At 47.6% G+C, this 27,104-nt stretch overlaps 1 protein-coding gene across 5 annotated transcripts; it reads left to right on the top strand.

Annotated features, from left to right (window-relative positions):
- The first annotated feature begins 937 nt into the window (after positions 1-937).
- DNMT3B (DNA methyltransferase 3 beta) lies at positions 938-25,164 on the top strand. 5 transcript variants are annotated; one of them, XM_045528831.1, is made up of 21 exons: positions 938-1,079; positions 1,918-1,979; positions 4,413-4,520; positions 5,515-5,634; positions 6,307-6,528; positions 7,469-7,627; positions 9,695-9,802; positions 10,735-10,879; positions 12,624-12,749; positions 12,835-12,879; positions 13,961-14,040; positions 14,346-14,458; positions 14,946-15,129; positions 15,639-15,723; positions 16,280-16,425; positions 16,770-16,860; positions 17,221-17,369; positions 18,173-18,258; positions 21,049-21,118; positions 21,863-21,981; positions 23,592-25,164. In XM_045528831.1, exons 1-21 carry the CDS (start codon positions 938-940, stop codon positions 23,731-23,733), a joined length of 2,502 nt encoding a protein of 833 aa, XP_045384787.1. In that variant the 3' UTR covers positions 23,734-25,164. The 5 variants fall into 5 exon arrangements, with proteins under 5 accessions (XP_045384787.1, XP_045384783.1, XP_045384788.1 ...); XM_045528827.1 differs by lacking the exon at positions 5,515-5,634; XM_045528832.1 differs by lacking the exons at positions 21,049-21,118; positions 21,863-21,981.
- Positions 25,165-27,104: the final 1,940 nt, after the last annotated feature.

Genomic DNA, 27,104 nt, shown 5'->3' with positions numbered 1-27,104 from the left:
AAAATGAACCCACAGTCTCCAGGCTCTTGCATCCAATGAATGTGTAAGGGCCCACAGTGTAGCAGGCAGTGGGCCAGGCCAAAGGTCATACAGCCCCTCACCCCCTTAGAGAAGATCTGGCCCTATATCTTGGCTGATGTACCAAGTGATGATGCCCTTAAGCAGCTGGGGCAGCACTGGGGAGACTGAGTCCTAGAGGGAGAGGCCAGGCTACAGCAGGTCAGGGGCAAGCCCCTCTTGTTAACTGCCCCAGCCCTTCTGCCTGTGCAGCCTCCATCCTTCCCTTCTTGGGAACTTGGGACTCTGAGCCCCAGCTGGTGAGGGAGGAGGGGGAGTGAGTGACAGACCAGCAGACCAATAGGCCCTGGAGGATGGGGTTGGGCGGGGCTTGTGCTGCCATGGAGAGGAGAGAAGCTGTTCTGTGGGGGAGGAGGGGGCGGTGGGAAGAGGACCTGGAGATTGAGGGGAAGGGAGAGAGCAAACAAAGGGGTCAGGAGAGAAAATAATGCACTGGCTTCCTGAGCCCCTGCAGAGGCTGAGCAGGGAGAGGGGGCCAGGGCCAGAGGGGACTGAGTCTGGCGGCAGGCGGGCAGGGGCAGGCAGGTCCTAAATGGCATTGTTTGAAGGGCCGGCTAATTGCACAGAGCAGTCTGAGCCTTAGACCCCAGCCCTCTCCTCTGTCCTGGGTGCTGGCATCTGAGCCTTCGGGACAGCCTGGCCACATGGAACCAAGTCCTGAGCCTCCGAGTTTGGTGAGGGGGCAGGCTGTGGGGGCAGCCTGGGTGGGTCCTTGGGCAGGAGTATCACCCTGAGAATGGCTCATGGGCCTGTCTTGGCCAGAGGGCATGGAGTCAGCCAATGGAGGGAGGTTTGGGGGCATGCTTGCGCCCCTGTTTACCTTCCACCCTACCCATCCTGGCTTCTCCCACAGGAAACAATGAAGGGAGACACCAGACATCTCAATGGAGAGGAGGACGCCAGCGGGAGGGAGGACTCAATTATGATCAATGGGGGCTGCAGCGACCATTCCTCAGACTCGCCCCCCATCCTGGAGGCCATCCGCACCCCGGAGATCAGAGGTGGGGACCAGGGGGTAGGGTCAGGCACTGATGGCAGCAGGCAGTTCCTGCAGACCACAGCTGGGAGGGGAGACTCCTGGCAGGCTCAAGGGAGGCACTGGGGAGAGCCTCTACCTAACACACCCCCTGGCAGGGGAGAGGGCTGTGAGGACAGCCAGAGGCAAACCCTCGGCACCTGACCTGGGCCTCTCACCTCAGCTGGGACTCTCAGGAGAGTGACTCCAAGGGTGATGGACGGTTCCCTGTCCTCATCCAGTCATGACAGGGGTTGTCTTGGCATAGGCTGGGGACTTTGGCCCTTCTGCAGTGGGACCCCTCTACCCTCAGAGCTGGTACTCAGGTTGGGCAAGGATAAAAAAGACTAAGGAGGGGAGGTCTGAGGCTTGCTTCCTTTTTCACTTGGGGTTCTTCCCCAGCTGGCTTGGGAACACCTGTACTGTCCTTACCCTCAGCCGTGCCACCAGTGGAACTTCCTGCAGTGTGGGAGTGTTCTATTTCTGCATCATTCACTAGAATAGGCACTTACCACATGGGAGCACTTGAAATGTGGCTGACAGGGCAGACACTGAATTGTTCCTTTATATGTAGTGAGTGGTCACTGGATTGGGCATCACCCTTCTGGAAGGAATTAGATGCCTCCCCGATCTGTGCCTTCAGTGTTATTTTGGGTCCTATCTTAGCCTGGCCCTGTGCCCCATTGTCTTATGAGTGCATGGAGAGGACTATGGATACTGAGAGGCTAAGTTAAGCCCCGAGGATGACGGTGGTTTTGGGCAGATCCCAGGCCACAGAACAACCGCTTCCTCCAAACACAGACTCCTGGCTGTTTCCTCCACAGGCCGCAGGTCAAGCTCACGACTGTCCAAGAGGGAAGTCTCCAGTCTGCTAAGCTATACTCAGGTATGGTCTCTTCTGTCCGTTTTTCAGGGTTCAGGGACATTGCCTTTAGCTTTCATCAAATGAGCAACCTGAGGCACATGAAAATTGGCATCGGTAAATTGAATTTAAAAAATATTTTTCCTAAATGATGTAATTTTACTGGATGCTTCCTATATATATTCACATTTTTTCTCAATCAGGATGATCAATTACATTTATACATTTCTAATTCCTGCCTTACCTGCGGTTTTACTTTCTATCAATTCAGTTACATGCAATCCACCGCAGTCTGAAAATATTAAATGGAAATTTCCAGAAATAAACAAGTTAAGCACCATCCTGGTGGCATGATGAACACTCACACTGTCCTGCTCCAAGATGTGAATCATCTTTGTCCAGCATATCCACACAGTATATGCTACCTGATCAATTGTTGAAGTATTACAGCGCTTGTTTGTGTTCAAGTAAACCTTATATTACTTAATAATGGCCCCAAAGCACAAAAGTACTGATATTGGGAATTTGCATATGCCAAAGATAATTGGTAAAGTGCTTTCTTTAAGTGAAAGTTCTCAACTTAATAAGGAAGGAAAAAATTGTATGCTGAGGTGCTGAGATCTATGATGAGAATGAATATTCTATGCATGAAATTGTAAAGAAGGAAAAAGAAATTCATGTTAGTTTTGCTGTTGCACCTCAGACTGCAAAAGTTACAGCCACAGTGCATGATAAGGGCTTAGTTAAGATGGAAAAGGCATTAAATTTGTGGGTGGCAACATGTCGTGCCAGAAAGCATTAATCCTGTATGAAGACTTAAGCCTGTGATCCCCTGAAACCAGTGGCACCAAGCCAGTTACTGCAGGTGAGGGATGTTACACAGACTCAGGAATAGGTCTGGAGTGAAAAATTCCTGGAGAGGCCGCATCTGCCAATAAAGAAGTTACTGCCACATTTTTAGCAGAGTTGAAATTGATTAAGGAAAAAGGATACCATCCAAAGCAGCTCTTCTATTGCAATGAAACTGGGCTCTTCTGGGAGAAAGATGCCCACTAGAACCTACATTCACAACAGTGTGAAGGATGCACGAAGGCAGAGCACATGGCAGAGCAGATTAACTCTGAGTTCGGTGCAGTAAGATATTAATATTTTGAGACGGAGAGAAATCCAATTCACAAAATTTTTATTACGGTATATTGTTATAATTGCTTGACTATTAATTATTGTTGTTAATCTTTTACCATGCCTAATTTATAAATTAAACAATATCACAGTTATGAATACATAGGAAAACTAGTAAGTATATAGGGCTCAGTACTATCCAAGGTCTCAGGCATCCACTGGGGGGGGATCTTGGAACATACCCCCTGCTGTAAGGGGGAGATTACTGTATAGCAAACTGTCCTTTTATTCTTGGAATGAGTCCAACATGGTCATGGTATGTTTTGAAGTTGATTTTATTCATTTATACGTGAATAAAATGGATGTGTGATTTTATGTCTTTAACTATAATCCTGTCTTTTTTGACAGGACTGTGACCTCAAAGTATCTTTTTTCCTTTTTTTAAAAGTTGGGAAAAACTTGCCTAAGCTTATTTTAGGGAGTTTTAAGCAATTGTTACAAAATATTTCAGACTTGCTGTAATATCAAGGTTTCTACCTCCTTTGATTTTTTTCCCATCATATTTTTTCCCCTTTTTTTGTGCCTTCAGTTTTCCCATTAACCTTACAGTTTTGTCACTTTGGTACTTTATTTTGTTTCTGGTGGTAAGTTATCAGTGAATGTAATGCAGTCTCCTGTCTGAGCATTTCCTGTGTGCCTGGCTCTGGGCTAAGTGTACATGATTTGATTCTCTAACTGTGTTTTGCTATGAGGAAAGGAGTGTTATTCCAATATTAAGAGAGGGAAATGGACTCACTCAAGGCCACACAGTTGGTGAAGTCAAGTGCTTAGCACTCCAGCCAGACCTAGCCACTTACTGCTCTAGATTTTGAATTTGGTTTATGGTAGGTTTTGGTGAGAGGCATGGGGCCTGCCCCTGGAGGTCTTCATGACTTGAGCAGGACAGTGACATTGCTGCCGGCTCAATGTATCAAGAAGCATCTCCCTGGAGCCACTTGGCTTCTGTCTTCTCTCCCATATGCTGTGCCTTGGGATAACTGACCGTGTCTCCCTGCTAGACATAGCCAAATCAGTCTTGTGTATTGCAATTGCCTCATTTCTTTGGCTTGAGGATTCCCCGGGGTTTTAAATGGTTTAATACTGTCTTGAATTCATGCTCCCATGGTGAGCTGTTGTAAAATCTTATTGGATCAAATGAGGTAGTTGAAAATATTTGTACATCTGTCTCTTGGATCAGTATTACAATGGGTTTCAATATGATTCTTTATTTTCAAATATTTTACTTGTGTGGCTTCTTAATTACATTGAAAAGTTCATGATGTTTCCTTTATAAAGGATCTGACGGGAGATGGAGATGGTGAAGGGGAGGATGGGGACAGCTCTGACACTCCGGTGATGCCAAAACTCTTCCGTGAAACCAGGACTCGATCGGAAAGCCCAGGTGTAAGTCCCCCCACACCACGCAAAGGCACTTTGCACTGCTTGTGGGCCTGCAGCACGAGCATGTCTTAGGGGATCGTCGAAGAGGGGATCGTCGAAGAGAGGGTGAACAAATGTTTTGAAATTGGAAAATGACAACAAAGCTCATGGACTAGTCATTGTTGTAAGGTTTTCTTTCATGTGCCATTTCTTTCACATGGTAGTTTTTTTTTGCAACATTCTTGGAAGTGCGCAAGTGCGATAAGAGTTTTCAGGCTGGATGGCTCAGCTGCCAGTTACCTGTGGGTGTCAGTCACTTCTGTGGGTGGATTTGATGGCTCAAAAAAAAAGGCTGTGAGGTCTGGAAATGGGAAGACAATTACTGTTCACGATCACCCAGCCCTTTAGAGAGCAAGGCGACACTTGGTGACTATTCCAGGTTCGTGTTATAATCTTACTCTCTCAGCAAATGGTGTGTATTATCCTTCTTTGAATAGATGAGAGTAGATTCTAGTAACTTACTCAAGGTTAAACATTAACTCCTGTATGCAGAATTTGAACTTGGGTCTAAAACACCCAAGTTCATGTCACTTTGACAAAGAACATAGAGCCTAAGGGCTTCTCTTTCATTGTGATGATCCAATACCTTCTGAAGAACCAATAATTGGCTTTATCCTTTTTTTTTTTGGAAAAAAAGTTCGTGTTAGGGTAAATAATAGATTTTATCTATCTTTCATTGCCAATTTGTAGGTGCCATTTATAGCTGGAGCAGTTTGCCTGCTGGGACAGGCAGAACAGAGTCTGTTGGGGACCGTCGTGTGGCCCCTACCACCCCTACTCCATGAGCTGGGGAATTCTGGATAGGGAGTTACCAGTCCAGAGTCCCCATCTACTTAATTACCTGTTCATTTCCAGTTGGCCTAAAGCCACCAGGTCTCCACAAGGCTGAATCCTGGCCCCACCCCAGACCTCACCTCCAGTCTCCTAAGGCCTGGTGCTTATCCTCTCTTGCTTCCAGGTCCGAACCCGAAATAACAACAGTGCCTCCAGCCGGCACAGGCCCTCCCTACGTGCCACCCGAGGCCGGCAGGGCCGCAGTCATGTGGACGAGTCCCCTGTGGAGTTCCCGGCTACCAGGGTTGGTTCCCCAGATGCCCAGACCCGGTCCTCAGCCTCTAGCTGGGAGATCTGCCTCACTCACTGCACCACTGGTTGTGGCTGGTGGATAATCTGTGTCCTTTCTTCACGCTCCTGCTTTTCAGGGTCTTGCTTTTCCTTATTCTCCTGGATAAGCTTCCCTTAGTCATCTGTTGACTTCTCTCCTGGCCTGAGCTTGGATGGAACTATGCTGGGAACATAAGAATTCTCTATTGCCTGGGTTCTTGCCCTACCTTGGAAACCACTGGAAACCACTGACTTCCACAACTGTCTTGTCTCCCTATCTCTTCAACAGTCTAGAGGCCACCTTAGCGGGGACAGCAACACTTCTCTCCTGTTCCAAGGTTGGGTGCACAGTAAGCGCTGAAAGAATCCAGTGACCCTCTCCAAGCTTGGCTCAGTCCCTTGTCATTACCCACCATTGTGCCTTTGTCCTCTGTTTTTGTCTCTCTGTCTCTCAGATGGTGACAATGACTTTCTCATACCACTTAAGGAATACTTGTTCCTGGAATACTGTCCTCGGTGCTGTCTGTTCTCCTGAACTTATGTTGTCACTCTTTCTGCTTGCCTGGGAAGCAGGTGGGGGTACCATTGGTCTCTGGTCACCAACCTGCCTTGCTGTGGTCCAAACTGTGTGTCTTTCTGTCCACAGTCCCTGAGGCGGCGGGCAGCAGCATCGGCAGGCACACCGTGGCCGTCCCCTGCCAGCCCTTACCTCACCATCGACCTCACAGATGACACCGACGACACAGATGTGACACCCCAGAGCAGCAGTACCCCCTACACCCGCCTAGCCCAGGACAGCCAGCAGGAGAGCTTGGAGTCCCCACAGGTGGATGCAGAAGGGAGAGACGCAGACAGTACAGAGTATCAGGTACCACCACGAAGGGCTCCTGCCGATCCATGGTGGCCAGAGAGGTCAGCTACAGTTGGCTTCTTACAGTGACTAACTCCTGTTAGGATTGTTGTCATTTTTATCATAAGCATTATCCATAGGCAACATTGTCCTTCTTTAACCTCTTCCCTTCCCAGACACTAGTTATTTACCACATGAATATTGATTTTTCTGAACATTAAATATTTGTGGCTAAGAAAGTACATATGTGATTCTGTTCCTATTATACGTACAATTGTAGACTAGCTTTTTCCCATCACTGAGCAGTAGCATTGCCTCACGTTCACGTATGTATGATACACCCAGTTGTCTAGATCACAGCTTAATTAACCCATTGAGCTTGTTTATGTCTCACTCAAGCAGTGCTGCACGAAGCCTTGTTACACATGTATGTACATGTGTGGCATTAGGATTCCGTTTTTCTGTGTATGTTACTTCAGAGTACATCATAATGTAGATGCACTTTAAATAACTTGTGTTTTTTCGTGGGCTTCTTTGCATTTTATGGCAAGGTTTTTTATTTTTTTGTTTTGAGACAGAGTCTTGCTCAGTCACCCCAGGTAGACTGCAGTGGTGTCATCATAGCTCTCTGAAACCTCAAACTCCTGGGCTCAAGCGATCCTCCTACCTCAGCCTCCCAAGTAGTAGCTGTGACTACAGGCATGTGCCATGACTCCTGGCTAATTTTTCTACTTTTAGTAGAGACGGGGTCTCTGTTTTGCCCAGGCTGGTCTCAAATTCCTGAGCTCAAAAAGTCCTCCCACCTTGGCCCCCCAGAGTGCTAGGATTATTGGTGTGAGCCATTGAGCCTGGCACTATGGCAAGTTTTTATTGTCCTCAGGGTCAGTGGAGTGGGCAGGGCTTGGTCCAAGGTGGTCTGTCTTATTACTGGGCTTCCTTCATGTGGTTTTTCTTCCAGGATGGGAAGGAGTTTGGAATAGGGGACCTCGTGTGGGGAAAGATCAAGGGCTTCTCCTGGTGGCCTGCCATGGTAGTGTCCTGGAAGGCCACCTCCAAGCGACAGGCCATGTCCGGCATGCGATGGGTCCAGTGGTTTGGCGATGGCAAGTTCTCAGAGGTGAGTCCAGGGCAAGGCAAGGTCTCTAGTTGGGCACACAGACCCGAGGTTGTGTTTCCTTAGTTGCCTGTTGAGATGACAGCCTGTGATTACTTTGTGTAGGTGAGTGGGGCTATGTCTTCACACTGTCTAGAAGGAAGGACAAAAGCTTTCCTTGTTAACCAGCTCAAACAGATTATTAGAGTCTTACGGGGCCAGAGCTCAGTCTACTTTCATGGGGACAAAGAGCTGGGATGTTCTCTGGATCCACAGACACTTGGGTTTTATTTTATTTTTTAGGGTTATTTCTCTGGGGCAGAATCACCAGCTAGGACTGTAAGGGGTCTGGAGCGGCTGCCTGGGCAGGCAGGCAAAGGTGTTCCATGGAGAAACCTGGAAGAAACAGGAAGGATAGTCACTGCCTCTTTGTGTCATTTCACCATGGAGAGAGGGTTTAGGTCATCCCTTCGTGGGCCTAGGGATCGTGCTGTTGGTAGTTGTGTAAAAGTTCTTTATAGAGTTGGTTACTTGAGAGTCTTATTTATTTATTTTTTGAGATAGCGTCTCCTTCTGTGCCTAGGGCTAGAGTACAGTGGCATCATCCCTAGCTCACTGCTACCTCAAAGTCCTGGGCTCAAGTGATCCTCCCGCCTCCTCAGCCTCCTAAGTATCTGGGACTATAGACATGCACCCACCATACCCGGCCAAGTTTTAAAAAATTTTGTAGACATGGGGCCCTGTTAGTTTGCTCAGGTTGGTATTGAATCCTGGCCTCAAGTGATCCTCCAACCTCAGCCTCCCAAAAGTGCTGGGATTACAGGCCTGAGCCACCAGCCTGGCCTATTCCAGAGCCTCTAGACGATTGATGTTAGCAGTTTAAAATCTTCCTTGATGATGAGGGCTTGCAGAAGAGCTCTATTGGGCATAAATTAGGCTATTTTGATTCTTAGACCTTGTTGAAGGCACATTCCAAAGATTTTGATTGGAGGAGTGCAGACAGAATACCTTCTGTGATAGTCTCAGAAAAGTTAGTCCAACCCTCAAAACCCCTAGCTGTTAGGTGAGGTGCTTACAGTCCTAAGCCAAGTTGGGCCGTGCAGGATGGAGGCTAATGTGGAAGTGAAGGACCATCTAGTACATTCCTGGGATTCAGCCTCAGGACAAGGTTCTGGTTTTCCTGTGAATTGAGCTCCCTTGGGTCCATTTGCCATAAGCACAATTGAAGTTTCCCCAGGGCTGGAATAGTAGGCTTCGGTCTGCCTGCAGACACCCCCTGTGGCCAACAGAGGGAGCAGAGGGACAGTGTGCTGGGCTCTGCCGGCCCTGAAGCGTCTAAGTCCAGGGATGGGTGCAATGACTTCTGAGAAACAAAGGAAAATGCATTGTTTGTAATTACTTTGGCCCAGTGAGACATAAAATGTGCTTTGCATGACAGGGTCTGATGCTAATAAGATGCAGCACAGGGCTATTAGCATTGAGGGATGAGAGTACCATGTGGGCTCTGGCTTTGGTCCCATGTGTGTGCTGTTAGGAGCAGCACCTGCATTTTAGCAGTTTTTTACCTACCAGAGCTCCAGTTCTACACCCCTTGTGGGAGTTCAGGATCTCGGGTACAAAGAGGATGTTAGCATAAGTGTGAGCACCCTGGAGAATGGAATATTCTATGTATCTTTCCTTCGGTTCTGATTAGCATTCCCTGAACTCCCAGTTTCAACTTCCCCTAGCAACCGAAACTGCTCACACATGTCCTGGGGACCTGGGACATCAGGAGATATGTAGAATATGGGTCAAATCACAAAAAGTAAAATCAAATAATCACAAAAACTAAAAAGTACATACTCTGTGTCAAACACTGTTCTCTAGACACATACATTAAGTGAACTCATTTAATAAAAGGCTAAAGAGTAAACTGTTGTAATCACCCACAGCAAGAAGGGGGAACGACCTGTGTTTAACTCTCAGTGCTCTAACATTTATGAACTTCATCCCCAGGTTAAATAAAGTATGTGAAAAATCTTCCCCTTCTGATGGACCACCCTGTGAGAGACACAGGTATAGGTGGATGTTGATCAAGGCTTTCTCTTGTAGGTCTCTGCGGACAAACTGGTGGCCCTGGGGCTGTTCAGCCAGCACTTTAACCTGGCCACCTTCAATAAGCTGGTTTCTTACAGGAAGGCCATGTACCATGCCCTGGAGGTAACTTGGGAGTTGGGAATCAGGGCCAGGCCAGGAGAGCAGTGATGAAGCAAGAGTCCTACCAAAAGCTAGCTCAGAACAGTGTTGCCAAGGGTGGCTTGTAGGGAGAGGGCGGCCAGGGAGGAGGTGAATGTCAATGTGATGGCGGGCGTCACTGGGAAGGGAGAGTTCCCATGACTTGCTAGCTTCCACCTGATGGCTGTGGGTACTGCCAGCTGAGTCAGGAAGGACAAGCACTGAGAAATGAGGTGCAGTATTCAAATCAGGGAATATGCCTCTGTAGAGACCTCAAGGCCTCCTTCCTTTCAGTGGTGGGGTGCAAGGCCAATACTGGGCAGCAGCTGAGGCCAGCTGCCTGGTCTCCTTGTCTGTGGGCCATGTTATCCCCTGTGAGCCACTAACTAGGCTTTGTCCCTCCCTCCACCTTGACTTGGAACTGCCTTTATGAGCCTGCATTTACAAGCCTGTACTAGCTTCCACGAGCTTAATTAGACTTATAAATCCTCATGGTCCTTCTTAATACAGGACACTTGATAGCATCCCCTTCTTTATTAGGGAGATAAGACAAGAAATCTGGCCCCTTCTCAGACAAGGTACAAAGGAGATAAGACAGGTGCTGGCTGAGCCTTTGCATCATCAGCTAATTCTGATTCCTCTGCCTTTGAGAGGGAGCTGACTGTTCCAGTTCCCAGCGGAAAAGAGATCATATTTGGAGAGCCTGTATGGAAAGGCTTCCCCCGCTACCCCTTTGCCTTGCCCTCCTGCGGGTTTCCCTGCACAGGCCCCTCCCTCTGTCACATACCACAGCCCAGGGCAGCTGTCTGGCTATGAAAGGGCCCAGTGTGAGGGGAATGTAGGCCCCAGCTGGGGGAACCCTGGGTGTGGCCGACAACCACCCTGTCCCTCGTTCATCACAGACTCTGCCTTTGCAGAAAGCCAGGGTGCGAGCTGGCAAGACCTTCCCCACCAGCCCTGGAGACTCATTGGAGGATCAGCTGAAGCCCATGTTGGAGTGGGCCCACGGGGGCTTCAAGCCCACTGGGATCGAGGGCCTCAGACCCAACAACAAGCAACCAGGTGGGAATGAGTCCCTAGGGCAGCACGCGCTGCCACTGCTGGTGGGACCACCTTGAGAGATTCATCACCCCCCACCCGCTTCGCCCTTCATCCCAACCAGCTGTCTTTTAGCTGGTCTCAACCCTGAAGCCCACCTCTTTTGCCCTATGAACCTGTTTTTCTATGGAAAAACAGTCTAGGGCATACGAAGGCTGTCTCAGCCTTATCTGGCTTCCCTGGTCACATTCTAGTTAAAGAAAGGTCACACGTGTATAATTTGGATTGAATCTGTCCTGAAAACTTGAGTAAACTGGAAGTCAAGATGCAGTCTTCAGTAGCTTAACCTTTTTTTCTTTAAAGGAAAAGTTAACTTCATTAGAGAAAACTTGGAAAGTGCTTTTTAAAAAGTATTTAAGCCATCTCGGAACATTTTGACCAATGTCATATTTCCCCCACTATAAGGTACTTGTGGTTTCCTGAAATCCAGGCAGTGTCTTACCATCCATACATTTAATGTAATGTTTTCTGTTTTGTTTTTTTCCCCCCAAAAAGTGGTTAATAAGTCGAAGGTGCGTCGTGCAGGCAGTAGGAACTTAGAATCAAGGAAATACGGTATTCCCTTCCTTCCCATCTCTTGACTGTGAACTGTTTTCTCTACACTTTCTTTTGATTTCTTTGCATATACCGTGGTCACTGAAAAAGAATCAAATTTCTTCAAAAGTCAACCTGAACTCCCACCCGAACCTTCCACCTCACTTCCCACCCTCACGAATGCCCTTAGGTTAACATTGTTGGTTGCACATCCTTCCAGCTTTTTCTGTGCACTAGTTGGGTTCCTTCTTTCCCCTTTATCTCTCATTATTAATAATATATGCACTGTCAAATGTCATTTTGTCACTAAAAGGCCTTGTGATTTTTAATGGCTGCATAATTTTCTTTCCTAGGGCCAGAGTCGAATTTCACCATATCCATTATGATTCACTGTATAGATTGAATAGAAATGTAAATGGGGTTTGTAGTATCTCAATATAATTAAATATTATTATGGTAGCTTCACTGAAAAGTAAAAAATAAAAAGGGATGGGTGAAATGCATATTAATCAAATTTTATTTAATCTCCAATTTCTAAAATATTAACATTTCTACAGTCAGTATAAAAATTGAGATATTTTACATTTCCTTTTAGTATTGTCTTCAATATCTCATGTACATTTTGCACATCTTACAAAACTTCTCATTCTGATGCTAAATTTTCAATGGAAATACTTGATCTGTATTAACTAAATACAAACTCTTAATTAAATACAGACAGATTCTTAACTGCATATAAATAAACTAAATTCATAAAATTTGTAGTTGAAAAAGTAGATTCAATGTAAAATTCCATTCCTTATGCACTAGTTGAATTTCAAGTTTGTGGCTACCGTGTTGTACATAATAGACATAAATGTGTCTTAGCCATGGATTGAGGTTTATCTGGTGTTCTATGAGCTGGGTCTAGAAGGATGGCTTCTTTCATACGTAAAGATGTTTAAAACCCCATAAACATGTGCTAGACATGGATCCCTGTGTGTGAGGGGATTTGAGTTGGCTCCCGTCCCGAGCTGCCCATCGAGGGGCCATATACACCCAGCATATGTACCCCTTGTCACGCCCCAGATGCAGCTGGTACGTGGGCATAGCCAGCCCGGTTTTGTCCGAGCCCATATGCTCTTTGGACCGTCCTCCTATCAAGCCACGGCTGTGGTCTTCTCACCTTTCACAGAGAACAAGACAAGAAGACGCACAGCTGACGACTCGGCCACTTCTGACTACTGCCCTCCACCCAAGCGCCTCAAGACAAATTGCTACAACAACGGAAAAGACCGAGGGGACGAGGACCAGAGCCGAGGTGATTGCTGGACCTCTGCAGAGCATGTGGTGATCAGCATGGTTCCCTGACCCCGTCTCATACCTTCTCCCTGTTCTCTCAACAGAACAAATGGCCTCTGATGTCACCAACAACAAGGGTAACTTGGAAGGTAATGTTCTCTCCTCCGGTCCTCCCTTCTCATCCTGGCCAGGGCTCAAGGCCTGCGTTGGCCCAGCCTGTCCACCTTGTTGGATTTAACCTCAGGTCAAGGCCTGTTTCTGCTCCCTGCATCTTATTTGCTACATTTTATTCAACTAGTTGCCTGATTTTAGCTGAGACAGATTGTGCCCTAGAAGAAGTGAGCGGGAGTTAGGGTCAGAATGGAAGCTGGGGTAGTTTGGCCAGGAGAACAATAGCTCAAACCATGATCAGTGGCACCAGGAGCCTTCCCAAAGAAGACCTGGAACGAGCATTTACTTGAAAGTCAGCACACATAGGCATTGTCAGGACAATTCCAGTCTGTTTGCCCTGCCTTAGGATTGCCAGTGGGTCTGATCCTCTGCCTAGAACACACCTAATGGAATTCACAGTTGTGAGGATCACTTCTCCCTTACTTCCTCAGCTTGATATCTGAGTGGTTGCTCAATGCAGGGTAGGAAAACACTGCAGCCTTGAACCAGAGAACCCTGGGGAAAGCTTGGGTTTGGAGCAGTCCTGACAACACTGGCATATCCTTCCTGTTCGCCAAGACTCACCTAGCTGTTCCTCCTTCCTGGCTAGGAAGCTTAGCCTTGGGCATTAGAAAGGTCCTGTCCACCTGGTTGGTGATGCAAATCTGTTGTGGCCTGGTGTGTCATGGTATCCTACTGGTAAAAGACCCTAGGTTCTGAAGTTGTGGTCATGTGCTATATTTGTAGGATGTCAACATGAGCAACTCCTATCATGACTAATTCCCCAGTGTCCTGGTATTTAAAGGCTCTCAAAAGATTTTTTAAACCAGGCTCTCAAAACCTGTCCCTTCACTGGAGGGACCTGTAGTCATGGTTCTGCCTCACATCTTACTGGGGCAGTGCTTTGCCTGTCCTGACTTTCCCAGTCTCTGAAGTGGGACAGCTCACTGCAGAGGGTATGGACTGGGAGGCAGAGCATAAAGGCCATGGCACACTGCTGGCCTGGAGAAAGTGCTCGAGACCTGGGAGAACCCAGGCTTCGGCAGCTGCTCACAAGTTGTGACCCTGCCTCTCTTACAGACAGCTGCCTATCTTGTGGCAGGAAGAACTCTGTGTCATTCCACCCTTTATTTGAGGGAGGCCTCTGCCAGACATGCCGGGTAAGTCCCCCACACCCCAGTCCTGGACATTCCTCCCTTTCTTTCCTCTACAGACTCCCTGTACTTCCCAGATAACAACACTTGTGTGCAGGTGTCAGATGGCCTCTTGGGTACCTCCCACTCTTTCTCTGGTGGGGGTTGCTGGGGCAGAGGACACTGGCATGCAGACCACAGTTGTCTCTGTAAAGGACACCAGGCCACCACGACTTGTCCTGTAGCTGGGTCCTAGGGCCTCAGCCAGCCAGCCAGCAGGGCCTGGTTGTCTCTGGTTTCCAATTTCATGAGTGTTTCTTTCTGGCTGCCAGGATCGGTTCTTGGAGTTGTTCTACATGTACGACGATGATGGCTACCAGTCTTATTGCACTGTGTGCTGTGAGGGTCGGGAGCTGCTTCTCTGCAGCAACACGAGCTGCTGCCGGTTAGCACGGGCCCCTGCGGGAGAGAAATGAGTGGGCCCCGAGGCTGCAAAGTTTACCCTGTGAATGCTGCAGTCTGGAAACAGCTGCCTGTGTTTGATGGAACCCCAGGCACAGGGATGGGCAGGCAGCGTGTGGCTGTGGTTCTCACATTGTGGGTAGAGCTGGTGTGCGGGGAGGGGTTTGGTAGGTATGTCTGTGAGGGAAGGGGAAGGGTAGGGCGTCAGGGCAGGCTTCCCCCCTGGAGCTTGGGCAGTTGGAATCTAAAGCTTCCACAGGGATTGACTGAGGTGGTCAGCATTTCTGTGCAAAGAGCCTATGGAAATAAGGGGGTGTGGGTGTCCAAGAATGAGGTGTATCGTCATGTACCTGGGGCCCCCAAGAAGGTTTTGGGCAGTGGGTTGCCATCTCACTGGGGAAATGGGGAAGGGGCAGAGCAGGGGACTGTCAATGACAAAGATGTCTCTTCTCCCCTGCCACCGGGCACAGGTGCTTTTGTGTGGAGTGCCTGGAGGTGCTGGTTGGCTCAGGCACTGCGGCAGAGGCCAAGCTTCAGGAACCATGGAGTTGCTACATGTGTCTGCCACAGCGCTGTCACGGTGTCCTGCGGCGCAGGAAGGACTGGAATGTGCGCCTGCAGGCCTTCTTCACCAGTGACATGGGGCGCGAATACGTAAGCCACAGCCCCAGACCCCAGAGCAAAGGGCAATGGAATGCGCAGGAGTTCTCAAAAGCAAGAGTAATAGGAGAAAAGATCCATGGTACACGTGGACCCTCTTGGACGCTCCAAGGCTGAGAGACCTGACTAATTGACACTTGCTCTGTGCAGTTCTCAGGCTTGCAGTGTTCATCCGCCTGTCGGTGTATGGACATGCAAGGGCCCGATGAAGAAACGGTGTAGCCTTCTGAGTTAGAGCTGAGCAGGGAGGGAAGAGGAGTTTGTAGGGGGCAGCCCTAGGTCATCTTACCTAGGGTGGTGTGTTTATGTGTATGGGTGTGATTATCTCTGGCGGATGCCTCAGAACAGAGTGGCCATTCTGTGCAAATGCAGGCCTGGTATGTTCTCTCTCGCCAGTCCCCATCACAGCTCCTATGGTGGCCACAGCTGGGTTGGAATACCTAAGAAGTGTCAGTACCCCCTCTTCCTTCTTTGTCTCCTTGACCTCCTTCTTTACCTGGCAGGAAGCCCCCAAGGTGTACCCTGCGATTCCTGCAGCCCGAAGGAGGCCCATTCGAGTTCTGTCTCTCTTTGATGGTATCGCAACAGGTGAGTTTGGGAATTACGTTCTGGGGCTGCACTATGGCAGGGTAGCCAGGGAGTCTTCAGACCTGGTCCAGGTGTCTAACACCAATGTCATGAAAGACCCTAGGGAGTTTCCTGTTTGTACCTGTTTTGACAACCACTGGTTCCTTGTTTCTCTCCATCTTGTTACTCAACGTGGCACTCTTTGTCCTTTTAAAAGGATGTATATCATAGCTTTGTTTGTTTTTTTTTTCTTTTTTGCTATGTACAGATATCTTACAGTTGATTTTCATTCCACATTCATGAATATATTAGAGATCAATTAGGCAACAATAAGACTGCTATCCCCAGTCTTGGTTCCCTTCTGTTCCTCAAGGTTTCCCCATATATAGAGTTAGCACAGCCAATATGCATGGCACCCCTGTGGGCTTTGCCCAATTTAACTCATTTGATCCTCTAACTGCCCTGTGATGTGCTCGTGAGGAATATCCTCATTGTACCAGAGCAGGAAGCACTGGAAATACGTCTCCCCGCACACTCGCCTCACTTATGCCTTTATGTGTCTGCCTGGCCCCCGCAGGGTACTTGGTCCTCAAAGAATTGGGCATAAAGGTGGAAAAGTATGTCGCCTCTGAAGTGTGTGAAGAGTCCATCGCCGTCGGAACTGTTAAGCATGAGGGGAATATCAAATACGTGAACGACGTGAGAAACATCACAAAGAAAAATGTGAGGGCAGGCTGTACCCTTGGGGTCGTCTTCTCCTGTTCTCCCCACTCCTCCACATGGTGAACCCCACACTCCCGTGGCACGTGAGCCCCATCCCCAGGCCCGGGGTCCTGTGGAGGAAGAGAACCTGTGGTCCTATCAAGTGCTGAGACCAACAGCTTAAAAGTTGTAACCTTAGGGAATCCTGAGCATTAGGTATTCTAGGGGCAGAAGTGGAGTTGGTGCCCAAGCAAGTTTCAAAGAAGTGGGTCTTTCTGGGCAGGTGACCTGGGGATCCAGGCTCTCCTGTGCCTCTGTCCACACCCTTCTCCCTTTCCTCATCCTGACTTGTTTTTCTCCCTCAGATTGAAGAATGGGGCCCATTTGACTTGGTGATCGGTGGAAGCCCATGCAATGATCTCTCAAATGTGAATCCTGCCAGAAAAGGCTTGTACGGTGAGCATTCTCCTTTCTGACCCCCAGAGGGCCTTTGTCACCTGAGTGCTGGTCCAGGTGGAGGGGCCTGAGCAGGAGTTGTTTTCTTCTTGCCAGTTTACTGGGAGCCTCAGGGCCTCTTGCTTCTGTCCCTGCCCCATTGTAAATCCTCAGTCCACAGAGGGAAAGATCAGTAAATACTGTGCTGCTGCTGCCTGTGTCCTTGCTCAGTCATTCCAGACGACTTCGGGTGGAAATGGAAAGTTAGGCATTGACAGTAATGTTAGGAGATCATTAAGAACCTGTTTGTCTTAGGGAATATGGCCGGTTGGGCTGGAGGTTTTTGAGTGAACCCTGCTCTGTCATCTTTTGTGGGTGTAGAGGGCACAGGCCGGCTCTTCTTTGAGTTCTACCACCTGCTGAATTACTCTCGACCCAAGGAGGGGGATGACCGACCGTTCTTCTGGATGTTTGAGAACGTCGTAGCCATGAAGGTCGGCGACAAGAGGGACATCTCGAGGTTCCTGGAGGTGAGGACTTAGAGGCCTTTCAGCCAACCTGGGTAGGGAAACGCCTGCTGGCAGTGGTTGGTGGCTAATGTTGAGTGATTTCCTAGTTCTTGGTCTGGCTGGATCCTAGAGTTGGGGATTCAGTGGGTTCTCTTAGTACATGGGACATACTTGATCTCTAATCTTACCCCAACCCATTGAAGGCAGCAATGATAAAACCATCCTCTGCTTCTGTTGAGGGCTCATGAGCTTTGATTTGTCTTTTGTTTTGATTTGTCTTTTACTCTAGCAAGTTTTTTCTCACTCTTCTGAAAACTGTTTTAGGTGTCACAGGAAAGTTAATTATTTACTGTTTAATATGCATCTAACACATTAAATAATTTTTGTACTCCTAGCTCATTTAATTTTTATCCCAAAACTTGATAGCTTAAGTTCTGTCTCAGTCTTTGGAACTGGCTGCTTTGCTTTAGAACTGGCATCCAGGTGGAAGGAGCCCTGTGTTGTCCATACTATGTTCCCACAACCAGGGGCTTAACTTGGAAGATCACATTTTTTTAAATAATCTGGCATGTTCCAGGAGAGAGCTACCTTCTCCCAGAACTTGCAGTATGACCTGATCTCTTTACCACCATCAATACAGAGACATTGGCTATGTCCTCGAGCCAGGCTCTTGATGGCAAGCAGCCTCTCCCGTGGCCAGGAGAATCCATCCATGCCTCTGCCATAGCCAGGGGCAGCCTTGTCTCATGCACAGGTCAAGCCCCACTGTTGTTGACACCTGAATTCTGGTGTGGGCTCCTAACAGCTCAATTCTCTCCTTGCAGTGCAATCCAGTGATGATTGATGCCATAAAAGTATCTGCTGCTCACAGGGCACGATATTTCTGGGGCAACCTACCTGGGATGAACAGGTAACAGCGGGCTCTGAGTGGGACAGGTACTGGCCAAGCTAAACATATCTAATGATATCAGCTCTGATGTTTGAGCCTTCTAGAAAGAGCTGGCTCTGTTGAGAAACAGCCCCACCCTGGGTTTCAGACCACCTTGTGGTCTTATGGGTGGATCCCTGTTAGGGTGTGGGGGAGATAACTGGAAATCTCAGGAAGGACTCCCCATTTCTACTCTGACTTGTTCAAGTCAGAGATGGGCCACGTGCTGGAGCTAGATCTAGTATCTATTTCCCATGTCTTCTCAGATTTTCATAATCAATACCATTTTCCACCTTTTTTTAATCATGTATCAAAGGTAGTTCAGTCATTCAGTGAGCAGTGGGGCTGGGACCCAAGGGATCTCCTGACTCCCTGTCCTGTGTCCTCACTTTCCTTTGTGGGAGCCTGACTTTGACCAATAGGCAAAGTCAGGAAGGGGAATGTTACCTCCTGGCTGTTGGTTTGTCCCCTCTAGGGCCTAGTCCATCCTTGGCTTTGGCACACAGACTTGTGCACATGCCAGGGTCATTTTCATCATGTAGCAAAGGTAGTTCAGTCATCTTTAGACAGGCAGCTTTGCTGAGGAGTAATCTCCCATACAGGTGGTTTCAAGAAGAACAACTTGCTAATTAAGATGCAATCTGTGATGGTAATATGACATTCCAGACTTGCAAATGAGTTAAGCTTAAAACATTCTCCTTTAGAAAGAAGTGTTGGAAGCATAATAACTTTCTGGCATTTAGCAAAGTGTGAACAGAGGTGAGTGGGTCCTGGAATAGCTTTGAGGATTTTCATTGGCTATCTTGCGTTTTTAATTGGGTAATTACTTTTGAATTAAATGGGCTTATCCACTCAACATTTGAGATCTCAATCTGCCAGGCACTGTTATACTGCTGCCATTTTGGTGAAACACATTAACGTCAGTCTTGGCTCTCATGGAGTTGACATGTTAATGAAGGAAGGGGAGAGAAAACAGTAATGATTTGGGGTTTATTGCTGGAGGGGGGGCATTGGAAGGGTTGATGGGGAAGGCTTCTTATTCCAACAGGGTCCTAAGTAAAGGAATGGAGCCATGCAGTTATTAAGCATTCCATGCAGAAGGCATTGGCTAAGGGGTGTTGCAGAGGCTGGGAAGAAAAGCATGGAGAACTCCTGGTATAGGGCCAAATAACGTGGGTTTTAAATGTGATACCACATTATCTTTGCATGGGAAGTTATAGGGGGTTTAACACATTAACTGCCATGTGAGTTGTATTTAACTCATGCTAGTTTTGAGCCTGGGGCCTCCTGAAGCAAAACTTTGCAATTGGTTTGTGAAAATTTTACTTGTTGATGTTCTTATTAATATTAGCAAAGTAATTCTGAAAACATGGATTAAGTGAATAGAAGTCACTAAATTTCATTTTTCATTAAATTTTATTAAATTAAAAAGGATGGTTTTGTTTTCTGCTTTTATTCCATTTTCATAATAATACACCATGGCCCTAAGGAAAAGTACTTTTTTTCTAGCATGGCAGTCAGTGTGTTAAGCAGATGGGGTGAATTGTGTTCTAGGTTCATGGTGGTTTCTGAGTGGAGAATAGACTAAAGCAGAAAGAGGGGAAAAGTAGGGAGACAAGTTAGGTGGCTGGACACAAATGGTGGCCTCCGGTGTTTGTGGCATAGCAATCCTGTGGGTTTAGCAAGAAGGGGTCAGGGTAGGATGTCTGATGCATTGGATGTAGGGGAGATGGTAGGAAGAGTGAGGCAGGATGGTGTGGCTGAGCTGTACAGCCTCAGGGTGGGTGTGTCAAACATCTGCCAGGGGGCAGAGACCCAAATCATCTGGTTTGTTTGATCTTAATCCTCGAGTCAGCACAAGGCAGGCCTGTGCCTTGTCCTTTTACCCCTGGTCCCTCAGCTCCCTTGGGTCCATGGAGGAGGTTGGGATGGAGATAGGTGGGGTGGCATTTGAAACCTAGCAGGTGAGGCCAAGAAAAGTTGACAGTCTAGGGAAACGTTTTGTGTGATTCCTAGCCCCACTTGTGGGCACGGTTTTCATTCTCACATCTGAGTTCTTTTTGGCCACGACAACCCTTCCTAACATGGGTTTACTGTGGCCATCAACTCCGCATTCAGACCTCTTGCACTGGTGTCTGCTGGAGCTGCTCAACTGCTTTCAGTTTTATCCCTTGCCCATCTTTGGCCTCTGTTTGCCTCTCTGTATTTACAAAATGCATTTCAAGGGTGAAAGTTAAATAGGGTAGTTAATTTTACAAACTTCCTCCTGTCCTCTCTAATGAAAGTACCTCCTACTTTTAAAGCCTCCTTAGGCTGCATCCCCAGCAGTGAGCCACCAAATCATGAGTGTAATGTGTTGATGGATCAAGTAGACCCACAAGATTTAATCTAAGCCCCTCACTTTAAAATAGGCACAAAGCCCAAAGAGGTAGCTTGGTGCCTTGCCTAAGGTCACTCAGCCAGTGAGCAGTGGGGCTGGGACCCAAGGGGTCTCCTGACTCCCTGTCCTGTGTCCTCACTTTCCTTTGTGGGAGCCTGACTTTGACCAATAGGCAAAGTCAGGAAGGGGAACGTTACCTCCTGGCTGTTGGTTTGTCCCCTCTAGGGCCTAGTCCATCCCTGGCTTTGGCACACAGACTTGTGCTCATGCCAGGGTCATTTTCATCATGTAGCAAGTTCATTGCCAGGGCACATCTCACTCCCACCTTGTGAGGTGCCTAGCCAAGGACCCTCTACAGGCGGTAGAAAGTAATGGGTTTTGGCTGTTCCCAGGCCCGTGATAGCATCAAAGAATGATAAACTCGAGCTTCAAGACTGCTTGGAATACAATAGGACAGCAAAGGTAAGACGTGCTCACAAATGATCTGTGCCGTGGCCCTCTGGAAAATGCACTTGGTGACCTCCAAGTGGGGACTTGGGAGATGACCTTGGTGTCCACTTGGTCCCTATTCCTTCCCTCATGTGAATTCCCGGTGCTGGGCCTCTTTCCTCACGTAATTGTTCTGTCCAGTCTTCAAGTACAGACAGTAGGAGACATTCTTCGTAACAAATAATCTCTATAAGAAAAGGCAACTAGGCTTCCCAACTTTAATATTGGATATGTAGAGACAGAATTTCAGCTGGCTCTGTTGGTAAGAAAGGAGTATTTAATGCTTTTGCCAAAAAATTATGTGCTGCCAAGCCATAGATAAACACATTCAGACCTCCATAAACCTAATTATCGATGTTTGCATCAAGCAAAGATCCATTTGTCCAAACTTTAGTTGACCATTCTCTGTATCTGGGGGTTTTAACTTGATCTTGCTTGATCAGTAACTCTGGTGTCTTCTGGCCCCCATGTGATCTCATTCGTTGTTACTTTTCTGTTTATCTTATTCTCTCTGAGACTGGTCTTTCCTGCTAACTTCTTGGTGTTTGTGGGAAGCACACAATGTTCTTGTCTCTCCAACCCTTCTTTTCTCATTCCTTCTGCCACCGTCTGTCCACGCCTGCCCTCTCTGCTCCATCTCTCCTAGGTGCTTTTGAGCCCTGACCACCCAGAACCCTTCATTCTGTGCTCACTCCATGATGTCGTTTTGTTCTCCAGTTAAAGAAAGTACAGACAATAACCACCAAGTCGAACTCGATCAGACAGGGGAAAAACCAACTTTTCCCTGTTGTCATGAATGGCAAAGAAGATGTTTTGTGGTGCACTGAGCTCGAAAGGTGAGCAAGGCTGCACTTGGAGAGGGAAGTGGTGCAGACAGAAACAGAAAGGGAAAGGGCATGTGCTTAAGGCCAGCAGCACACGTGGGCAGGCACTTGCCTTCATTCTCCAGCTTAATCCTCAACTGCCCTTTTATGTTAGTGGGGCTGGGAGTGATACCTTTTAGCGTTCACCCATATTTCCTGGCAGAATTGGTGGAGAGGGGTGGTGGTGAGGAATGTGAGACATGAGGTCATTAGATGGCACCATCTGTCTGTTGGCTGCACTGCCCTGAAATCTGCCTGTCCCAGCATGCTGGGACACTAGGATGTATGAGGAACCGGCTAAAGACGTGCCGTTCTTGAAAGGTTTCTTTTGCCAAGTTGTTCCTTCTATAGCATAATTCCTACTTAAGCACATCTCTCCTCTCCCTCTTCCCTTTATTTGGCTAAATTTGCCTATTTTGATGCAAAGAAACATTTCAGTTCTTGTGGGGTTTTTTTGTTTTTCAATCCTGTTTTTTCCTTACCATTTTAAAATTTTTGTTTTCTTTACCATTCTTAACAGTTATTTGTTTTCCTTACTACTTTATAATTACTATTATTATTTGCTAGGAATATAGTTGTTTAAGGCTATGAATTTTCCTCTTTTTTAGCTGTATTTCAAGGCTTTGATACAGAATATTTTCATTCTAGATATTTCTGTTCTACATCTTGGTTTTATTTCTTCTTTGACACAACAGTAGTTTTCTTGGTTTAAAAGTAACTTCTGATTAGTAGAAAGAAAAACTTGTGGGCAACTTTGCCCAATCTATTCATGCTGTGGATGAGTCTGTATTTTGAGACCCAAGCATAAAATGTTGGAGCTGTGACACTAGGGTTGGTTCCATGGCTGTCATTATGAAGATGCCAAGGCAAAGCAAGACACAGGGCTGAGGTGTTGCCTCTTGCCATTGGCCTTTCAGTATTGGATTGTAAGCCTGAGTAACTCTGAGGCTCAGTGTATCTGTAGTCTGTTTCTAGGCCTCTAGAATCTCGTAGAAAGACTCTTAGATATTTGGGGCCATCTGCCTGAAGTCCAGCGTGGTCCTTAACTTAATCCATCAACTGGGTTTGAAGAGGGAAGGAAATCTCAGGATGCTGAGGTGTCCTTGCTCAAAGTTGCCTGAGCCTGTGACAATTCAAAGCCTGGTGTGTTTTTGAGTGTGACCTTATTAAGAAAATTGCTTACCTTCTACCATCATTGTGTTTTGAAGACAGATGCATGTCTGTTTGCTGGCTGGCTTGGCATTCATTCATTCATTCTTTCAAGAAAGGTCACCTGAGCACCAACTACGTGCCAGTAGCATAGTGCCCATGCTAGGGAGGCACAAAACAGGTGCCCTGTGGAGGAACCGTTCCCTCTTGACAATCACTTGTGAGCAAGTGTTCTAAGGAACCCATGGACCTGGACCTTCTGGGGCTTATGAAAGGGCTCGTTTGAAGTCCCAGGCTTCCTGACTGAGGGATGGCACTAGGGAAGGCATGGGCAGCAAGTACGGGACCTCCTGGCCAGGCGAGGGTTTCCCAGAGGCTCCAGCATGCTGGAGGGGCACTTCTGACTCACTGTCTTTTTACCCTGGTGCCCCCAGGATCTTCGGCTTTCCTGTACACTACACAGATGTGTCCAACATGGGCCGAGGCGCCCGCCAGAAGCTGCTCGGGAGGTCCTGGAGTGTGCCAGTCATCCGACACCTCTTCGCCCCCCTGAAGGACTACTTTGCATGTGAATAGTTGCACCCAGGTGCTGGGGCTCTGGGCTGTGTGGCAGAGCCCAGGCCCTGCCCTTCCTCAGCTCAGCTGTGCGGGTCACACTGCGTACCTCAGTTCTCTCCTGTGCAGTGGGAGCGCAGTGGGAGCAGAGCCGCCTGACTCTTGCAGGGGGAGCCCGAGGTGCCACCTCCTTGTGCACAATTCAGACCCAGCTGCTAGGAGCAGCTAAACACGGTGCTCATTTTTCTTCTCCTAAAACTTTAAAACTTGAAGTAGGTAGTAAAATGGCTTTTTTTCCCCCTCCTGGGTTTACCACTCAGAGAAACAGATGGCTAAGATACCAAAACCACAGTGCTGACAGCTCTCTAATACTCAGGTTAATACTGAAAAATCATCCAAGACAGTTCAGACAATACTTTTTTACTTAAAATGTCTGCTGCTCCACATTTACAAGAGTGTGCAGTGGTAGATATGTAGCTAAGGGACATTTTAAGAGCCCAGGATGTGTTGTTCCTAGGGCTAGCAGAAGAGAAAACGATGTATATGTCTTTCTTGAATTTTGCCTGGCACATTCCCCTTGCCTCAGTTATGAGGGCTGGAGTCTGCTGTCAGGGCCGTTAGAGTATTTTCCACAGTGATGATGATTTCAGCAGGGATGGCATCATCATTACATTCAGGGCTATTTTTTCCCCACAGACCCCAGGGCAGGGGCCACCCTTAGCTAAATCCCTCCAAGTGACTGCAATAGAGCCCTCCGGGGAGCTCAGGAAGGGGAGTGCTGAGTTACATGATAAATGCTGCCATATGCCATGCAGGCGAGTATAGCTCCTGTGTATCTCTTCCCTGGGTGAGGGGTGTGAAGGAGGGAGCTTCGGTAAGACCTCCCCACCCCCTCTCCAAAAGATGCACCCTCCAGACTCCTCCACGCACAGGTCCCCAGGTTAGATGGGTATTACCTAACTCCTCATCTTTTTTCTAAACTCAGAGGCAGTGACAGCCAGGGGCAGAAGCACATTCCCCTCATCTAAGAGATGGCAGGGGGGAAAACTGCAATAAAAGCTGGATCCTCCCTCCGGAAATTTTAAAATCCTTTTTTAATTCCATGATAAGTCATTTTTAGCGGGAATGGGAGTTCAGACAAGCTGCATTTCAGAAATGCTGTCAAAATGGTTTTTAACACCTTTTACTCTTATTACTGGTGCTATTTTGTAGAATTAAGGAACAACATTCAACAAGTTTTGTGGGGCTTTTTATACTCTTTTTTTTAAAGTCTCAAAGTTCTATTTTTGTGTTTAACATTTTCACTAAAATTTTTTTTGTAACTGGAGCCACAATGTAACAAATATGGGGGGAAAAATCCGTGCCTTGTTTCAACAGGTTTTGCTAATTTTTAGGCTGAAAGATGACGGATGCCTAGAGTTTACCTTGTGTTTAATTAAAATCAGTATTTCTCTATAACAGTCTGGTGTCCCATTTCTTCTGCAGGTAGATGGATGGGTCATGGGGGAGGGAGGGCCTGGCTAAAGTGTAAGGGGTGGGTGGTTGGAAGTATGTGATTCATTCATTCAAGCACAGTGTGGGAATACCTTGTTGACCCCAAGCAGATGTGGAGCTTACTTACATGGTGCAGTGCACTGGTCCTCAAACTCCAGCCCATCTGCATCCCCAGGAGAGTTTGTTAAGGCTGTGATTGCTAGGCCCAACCTCCAACCTCTAGCATTTCTGATTCTGAAAGCCTAGGGTGGACCCTAGGAATTTGACACTGCTGGTCAATGGATTATGATAGGCTAGTGAGTAGGTCGCTGTTTTAATTTATTTAAAGGCTTGATGTCTGAATTACAGACTGTATTCCTTCCAGCTCTTGTTGAGCTATGGAGGTGATAACTACTCAAGTAAAGAATCTCAGGGCTGATGCTCACAGTTCCTCCTGCTTCTGTGGGATCCTGCACCTTATTCTGTAGCTCCCAAGCTGTCATGTTGCAGGTCAACCACCTTCCGTGAGGGGACTGGTTGGAAGTGGCTTTGCACCCAGGTATGTGAGCTGACACCCAAGACTAAAATGCTGCTGTTCAATGAGCACTTACTGTGTACCTACTGCCCTTCTCAGAGTAATTATGTAACTCCCTCCAGTAGTTCATCTCAGTTTACCAGGGACCACGCAGGCATGACTCCCTATCCCAGACGCCCTCATGCCATAGGCAAAAGGAGCCAACAAAAACTTGATGCCTTTGCAGAAGTTAATATTGGTTAACTAGTGTGTGTAGAGTAAGGGGCAGAGGTGGGATGCACGTGCGGTTCATCAATTGTGCATCAGACTTAGCACCTCCAGGTCTCTCAGTTTCTTCATGTGTGCTATGGGTTACAATCATAGCCATCTCTCCAATTAGAGATCAAGTTCCTAAAGGGTCTGGCCCAGAGTTAGGGAGGGAAGAAGCTTCGGGATTGGAAGGATGAGAAACCGAATGTGTGCTGAGCTAGAACAGCCCTGGTGTGCGTTGTCATGGTGAGATGACTGGCAATTAGCAAACTGGGCCTGCACGCCTCCCTCTGAGGTTCTGAGGCCCCAGGTGCCTTGGCTGCCCAATTAAGCCATCTTGTGTACAGTGCTGCAGCAAATGCCAGGACAGGATGAAGCAAAATAAACAGCCCAGGCCTCAAAACCCCAAGAGAGGAGATGGACTAGCCCTCCAGGTGAGGGGCTGTTGGGTGTCCTGGCCTGCTTGCGGGGCAGGCTAGGGGGTGGTAATTCTATGTTTTCTCAAGTTAGGGCCAGGCTCGCATCTATCTGAGTGATCTGGGGCAAGGGGAGAATGCTGTGAACATTCTGATCTGGGGAAGAGGTTGGAGTTTGAATCCCATATAGGCCTTTTCTGAATCAGTCTTGTGGTTGCCTGGATTTGTGTCTGGTGTCTGGCATGTTGCCATGTAAGTTGGAGCAGGTAACTTAACCTCTTTCCATCTCTCATCTAAAGGTTGGAGATAATAAATCATAACCTACTTCCTAGGGTTGCTGAAGTTCAAGGGCCTGATCTAGGTAAAATGCTTTGCCTGGTGTCTAGCAGGCAATAAGCTCTTCACATGTATTAGGTGATATGCTTATGAAAATGAGAGCTATTAGTCAATGCAGTGCTAATGGCAAGAATGGGGGGGTGGTATCAACAGTAACATCTGACACTTATTAATAATAAAGTCGTAAAAAGGTAGGGTAACCAGTTGTTGTAAAGCAGCTGGGCTGGCTTATGCAAACTGTAGCAACAGCAGCCTCTTGTGTTGAAGTTGTGCCTCTCACCACCCCCACATCGTGCTGGGGGCCCACTGCTCCTTGTTAGGGAGAGGGGATGGGGTGGCTTTGGCATCTGGGGCCCCTGAGGCCTTGTGGAAGGGATCTTGTC

This window comes from Lemur catta, chromosome 17, assembly GCF_020740605.2.
Source record: "Lemur catta isolate mLemCat1 chromosome 17, mLemCat1.pri, whole genome shotgun sequence".
NCBI classification, from domain to species: Eukaryota; Metazoa; Chordata; class Mammalia; order Primates; family Lemuridae; genus Lemur; species Lemur catta.
The sequence above is the reverse complement of the archived record's forward strand: the minus strand, read 5'-3'. Positions and strand labels throughout refer to the sequence as shown.

Bases quoted from the DNA above. Each gene is read 5' to 3' on its own strand.
- DNMT3B (XM_045528831.1), top strand. From the start codon at position 938: ATGAAGGGAGACACCAGACATCTCAATGGAGAGGAGGACGCCAGCGGG. The intron at 1,980-4,412 runs GTATGGTCTCTT...TCCTTTATAAAG, and splicing joins GTCTGCTAAGCTATACTCAG to GATCTGACGGGAGATGGAGA. The intron at 15,130-15,638 runs GTAAGCCACAGC...TTTACCTGGCAG, and splicing joins GTGACATGGGGCGCGAATAC to GAAGCCCCCAAGGTGTACCC.